This window comes from Contarinia nasturtii, unplaced genomic scaffold (genome assembly GCF_009176525.2).
Source record: "Contarinia nasturtii isolate CC-2019 unplaced genomic scaffold, AAFC_CNas_1.1 Cnas_scaffold_114, whole genome shotgun sequence".
NCBI classification, from domain to species: domain Eukaryota; kingdom Metazoa; phylum Arthropoda; class Insecta; order Diptera; family Cecidomyiidae; genus Contarinia; species Contarinia nasturtii.
In genome coordinates, this window is record NW_022197472.1 from 1 (window position 1) to 6,191 (window position 6,191).

Consider the following 6,191-nt stretch of genomic DNA (forward strand, 5'->3'; position numbering starts at 1 on the left):
CGACCAGAAACGGTGACACCAATTTGAACTTCATCGAAATGAGACGATCGGATTCATTTGAATGGAATCATCATTATTAGATATAATTTTTTTGAAAAAGAATTTTTTTATTCAAATTATCAATGATATCAATATTCACACTTAAATTAAAAATCATTTCAGATTCATTTTTGAAAGAAAGCTAGAGAAGTTTGTCCTTCCCTTACAATTTTCAATGTTAGAAGTGAAAAAGAACAGAAATAAAATGTCTTACATCCGTAAGATGAACTTTTCCGCACCATGATCCACAACATGCATTTATTACAAATCTTTTACTCAAAGAATTCACGAGAAAACTGAATCTGACATTAGTTTTACGATACAAATAATTTTCGAAGCACTTTTCATACAAAAACTACTAAAAATGGGAATTTTTGTATCGCAGCCATGCCTATATGATATCGTAATCTTGTGAAAATTTGCAGAGGTTATTTTTTTCACAAAAAGTTAACATTCTGAAAGTTTTAAAAAATTTCAATGCATATTAAGGGTACTTCCCATACAAAATTTCGTTTTTGAGCGAAAAATCCAAATTTTTGTTCGGAAGGTACCCCTAATATGCGTTGAAATGTCTTCAAACTCTCGAAATGGTATTTTTGTATGATAAAAATAACCTGTGCAAAGTTTCAGCTCATTACGATATCATACAGACATGGATTTCATACATAAATTCAATTTTTTTTAAATTTTTGTATGAAAAGTGCGTCGAAAGTTATTTGTATCGCAAAAATAACGTCATATTCGGTTTTCTCGTACCCAAAAACCCCCCAATACACATTTTTGAGTGTTTAAGTATACATTAAATATCACTTTTGGAAGAAAAATTGAATTTTTCCCATGGATGGCCATGGGCATCACACCAGACATGACACTTTACCCTGTCAACCAAAGTCGCTCAAAATCTAATGGTTTCTATTCCTCGGCACCCCCAATCATCCTGTGAAGTCAGATTTTGAATTACTTTTCTTGTTTGAAAGTTATCGTGTTAACCAATTTTTGCGTACAGCGTACAGCGTACAGCGTACCACGCACATACATTCGGACATCGAAAAAACGCTAGATTCGTGTTCTCCGGCTCCTAAAACACCCAGAACACATGTTATTTGAGGGTGTTAATTTTTCGACCGATTCCAATACTTTACCTTACACACTAGGTGTGTGCGGAAAAGTAAAATTGATTCAATCATAATCTGAGAAAATTTTTGAATAAAGGAAAATCCAAATATACAAGTCTTTTTCTCTTTCAAAATGTTATTTGAAGTATACGGAAGTATAGTACACTTTTCTGTTGAATTTGATACAAAGAGTGGTTGCTGGTTGATGGCTGATTTCATATAATAACACATATGTTAAGAAACAAACTCCTGGTTGTCCTATTAACATTTTTAGGCCAGAAAGAGCATCTTATTTGAAAAGCATAAGTCTGTGCCTTTTCCTTCCAATAGATACGATTACCTTGAATATATCCAAGTTTTTATTGAATTAAAAATACAACTCGCTTTTACAACAGAATGGATCTCAGTAGAAATTTTATTTGCATTTTTCATTTAATACTAACGACATTAACCAACTACAAATTTTGAGGTAGGTCACACTTTTTCACTTCATTGTATGAATTTTAATTCGAATACATGTCTTAGAGTAATGATATTGTGAAATGTTCACAACAACAAAACGAACGTCCATTTACGTATAATATATAATAAATTAAGTACAATATGATTGGGTTGAAGAATGAAAAAATGTCAAAATGTGTGGATTATATTATGAATTTACCGAAATGCGGTTCGGGTCACTAAGAATATTCTTCTATCTTCAGCCACTGCACTAAATATGTCTTAGATTGCCGTTGGTCTCATCTTGAATCCATCCGTCTCATTTCGATGTGGCTCAAATTGGTTTCACCATTCTTGAACGCCCATTTCGTAGCCAAAAATACATCGTCACGCACATAAATCGTTATCTTCCGTGCTCTATCCAACTTGGCACGTTCCTTGTCCAACATCGTTAAATTCAGAGCTCCACCAATGCCTCGACTGCTGCAATTATGCACATTATAGCCTTTCATTATGATTTTGTTCAATTTTCGTGATCGACGAATGAATGGCATAATGGTATAGATACTTTCGCATTGGCCAATTTCAAGACGTTCAAGTTTTATCAAATTATTTGCTAACATTTCACAATCTTTGACATTCGGTTTACGCGAAAAATTAATGATCAGTACTTCCAGATTGGTCAATTGCGGCAAATCATAACACTGCTTCAATTCTTCAATGTATAACAATTTGAGAGCTGGTAGAGTAGTCATCAAAGCGCTGAATCCCTGGTAAAGACGATCGACGTGAATATGCAGTTCTTTATAGAAACCATGTTCATGGAGTTGATTTAGTAAGTCGACAATTTGATTCAAATATAGGCTTCCATCCAATGAAGCAATATTTCCTTTGTATACTACCAATGTATTCAGTTTGACTGTTGCATTTAAAAATATTTCACGATTTTTCCATAAAATGCTAAAATTCGTTAAAAACGTCCGAAGAGTTGGATTACGTACAAAAAATTCGCTTAGTTCATCAAATCGATGTTGATCTTCATCCAAAATTCCGAAATGTTTAAGCTTGGGATAATGTTGTGAAAGCCACTTTTTTTCAATCATGGACGACTCGTGAAACAACATCTTCTTCAAATTGTGACATTGTTTGAGCACCACTTCGTAAAAATTGCATGTTATCTTCGATCGATCGATTTTTATACTTTCTAATTGGGGCAACAATTTTTCGATAAATTTAATTCGGTGGTGATTAATTTTACTGAACCGCGTCAAACTAATGTGATCGATTGACTTAAATTCCTTGATATGGGAAGCAGCATAACGGAGCGGACCTTCAAAATTCTCATCCGAATATAGTTTCAATGGAAAGCGTTCGTTTTCGGCAATGTCGAATGTAATGCATTTCATGAACGGACCGAATACCGATATTTCAGTTTCTTCTCCTACGACACCATCTTTGTCCCAATATTTCGTGTAAATTCCATCCCGTCGGCCGTATTTTTCAGCCGATATATAATTTTGTTTGTAATATTCGCCGGCCACTTTGCGCATCCGCTTGCATGTTTGACCGAATGAATGCAGGTCTCTCACATTCAAATATTCAAATATTTCATCCAATGAATCGATGGTTAAATTGAATATTTTCGGCGGGGATTCCATATTTGATGGACCAGCGATTGCATCTTCATTATAATTCTGGTTATCAGAGTGTGACAATTTCGGTATTTTTTGTGGATTACTCATAGCGAAACTGCATAAGAATAGAACAATAACATGATAATTAGTATTTTTTGGAGCAAACACTTTTCGATAATATACACTAAAACATTGACATGAAGTTTTTTCTTTAGAATTTAACTGTTTAATGGATGCTTAAAAACAAAGAATGGGCTGAAATTATATTTACCTTTTATAAAATTTTGAAAATAATACGTTTGTTATTTATAAGAAAAATTCGATCAACAAAGAAAATTACAATCGAACAGATATGGCTTTGACATTTCTTTCACTTCAATCTGACGTTTTCTATCGTTTCATCTGTTTTCTCCACCTTCATCGTTTCCACTCGTTTCAAATGTTTTCCGATGAAACTATGAAACTGATGACACATTCTGTGTGAATAATTGTCGGTAAAAATGAAAATTACATGATACATTTTCCAATAAATTCATTAAATAAAATGTTCATTGAAACATTTTTCCGGGAATAATTGAGAGCCTGAAACCCAAAAAAAGTAAAAAAAATTCTTTTCGAAAAAAAAAGCATAAGAATTTATTTTAAATGAAATAAAATGTCTTACATACGTAAGATGAACTTTTCCGCACTGTGATCCACAAAATTCATTTATAACTTATCTTTTACTTGAATTTGAACTCACGAAAAACTGAATCTGACATTAGTTTTGCGATACACATAATTTTTGACACACTTTTTATATAAAAATTACTTAAAATGGGAATTTTGGAATGGAATCAATCCTTGCATGACGACGTGAAACTTGACACAGGGTATTTTTTCACAAAAAGCCAACATTCTGGAAGTTTGAAAATATTTCAATACAATTTAGGGGTACTTCCCATACAAAATTTTCGTTTTTGGGTGAAAAATCCAAAATTTTGTTCGGAAGGTACCCTTTAATATGTATTGAAATGTCTTCAAACTCTCGGAATATTATTTTTTGTGTGATAAAAATAACCTGCGCAAAGTTTCAGGTCATTACGATATCATACAGGCATGGCTTCCATACAAAAATCCAATTTTTTTGAAATATTTGTATGAAAGGTATGTCGAAATATATTTGTATCGCAAAACTAATGTCATATTCGGTTTTCTCGTACCCAAAAACCCCCCAATACATATTTTTGGATGTTTAACCCTTAAACGCACAGGTGGGGTCTCACAGGCCCTAAGAGTTGTTTTTTTAAAAAAAAAAAACAAAAATATTTTTTAAATTGGAAAATTCCGTTGAGCGTTTTCTTTCTTAATATCATATCTATGATATACAATCAAATATTTCCATGTTTGACGCATAGATGGAGTTTTGGAAAGTTTGATACCAAAAGCTAACGTAAAAACACACCAGGGGTCGCTTTAGGCCCCAAAGGATTTTGTATGAAAAATGACATATAACCAAATATGAAACTCAAAGACATTCGTTGACACAACATTCAGTGTTTCCATTCCGGTAAACAACAAAGCAGTGATTTGTTTTGAATATATATTTTTCATCTATATTGTGTTCCAAACGTAAATTTTTATTCGTTGACATCTTTTTCCGCTTGTATTTTTACATGAAAATATTCGAGACAAAAGGTAAAATATTTTATTTCGCTGTTTTGCTTTTTCGATTGGTTTTATTGTGCAATTATTTTTGTGATTCATATGTGTAGAATGTTTCAACCGATGGTTAATTTGCGACGGCTAACACAGCGTCAAATTGCTGATGCAATGCAAGCAAATGATGACGATGAGAGTTTGGATGCCGATTTTGCTGACGAAGAAGAAAGTTATATCGATGACCTCACCGACAGTGAAGAAGATCATCAAAGTAATTTTGAAGAGGATAGTGAGAGCGAGAGCGAGAACGAAGACATGAACGTTGATGATGAAGAGGTAGAAGAAAGCACCGTGTTCACTGGCAAAGACGGAACTGAATGGGAGCACGAGCCGGTTCAATGGGCACGACAGCAACGCAATCCAAATCGATCAAAATTGATGACGGTCACAAAAGTTCCTGGTCAACATTTCGATAGTCCTTTCGACTATTTCAACGCAATTTTTTCTCAGCCAGTGATCGATATGATTGTACGTTACACAAATATTGAGGGCCGTAAACACAAAGCAAATTTCAAAGATGTCGACGATATTGAAATTCATGCATTTATTGGTTTACTGTTTGCCGCCGGTGTTGATAGATCAAGTAAGCGGAATTATCGTGAATTCTATGGAATTACACGAGGAATGCCATTGTTTCGTGCAACATTGTGCTTGACACGTTTCATGGAGTTGCTACGCTTTTTACGATTTGATGACAAAGATACACGTTCGGAACGGCGCAAACAAGATAAATTGGCTCCAATTCGGGACCTTTTTGATATGGTTGTGAAGAACCTAGGAAAAATGTATTCACCAGGAGAAAACGTGACTATTGATGAACAGCTAGTGCCATTCAGAGGACGATGCAGTTTCAAACAGTATATTCCGAGCAAACCTGACAAATACGGTTTGAAAATTTTTTGGTTGGTAGATGCCAAAAATTGGTATCCACTAAAGGCAATTCCGTACCTTGGTCGAGAACGTTCTGGTGCTGCACGTCAAACAAACATTGCAAAAAACATCGTTCTCAATTTGTGTCAACCATATTACAAGTAAATATTGACTAGCAAAATTTCAAATAATATTTTTATACTCTAAGCTATGTTTTTTTTTATTTTAGGACGAACCGAACTGTTGTGTTTGACAATTTTTTTTCAAACTATGATACGCAAGCAGAGCTGCAAACAAATGGTTTGTACAGCGTTGGTACAGTTCGTAAGAACAAAAAGTTTGTCCCGCCTGAATTCAAACCATCAAATGAACGTGAAGTCGGCTCAAACTT

General features: G+C 34.0%; 2 protein-coding genes across 2 annotated transcripts; one reads left to right on the forward strand and one right to left on the reverse strand.

The window, feature by feature from the left end:
* Positions 1 to 1,551: 1,551 nt before the first annotated feature.
* LOC116339121 lies at positions 1,552 to 3,599 on the reverse strand. Its single transcript, XM_031764803.1, has 2 exons — positions 3,501 to 3,599; positions 1,552 to 3,344 (listed from the first exon to the last, which is right to left on the reverse strand). The coding sequence occupies exon 2, from the start codon at positions 3,335 to 3,337 to the stop codon at positions 1,895 to 1,897; it is 1,443 nt and encodes a 480-aa protein (XP_031620663.1). The 5' UTR covers positions 3,338 to 3,344; positions 3,501 to 3,599; the 3' UTR covers positions 1,552 to 1,894.
* A 1,154-nt stretch (positions 3,600 to 4,753) lies between these two features.
* On the forward strand, positions 4,754 to 6,177 carry LOC116339130 (piggyBac transposable element-derived protein 4-like; the record flags this gene model as incomplete). Its single annotated transcript, XM_031764814.1, has 3 exons — positions 4,754 to 4,906; positions 4,984 to 5,961; positions 6,030 to 6,177. Coding segments are annotated over exons 2-3 (1,125 nt in total), but the record flags the coding sequence as incomplete, so codon positions are not given.
* Positions 6,178 to 6,191: the final 14 nt, after the last annotated feature.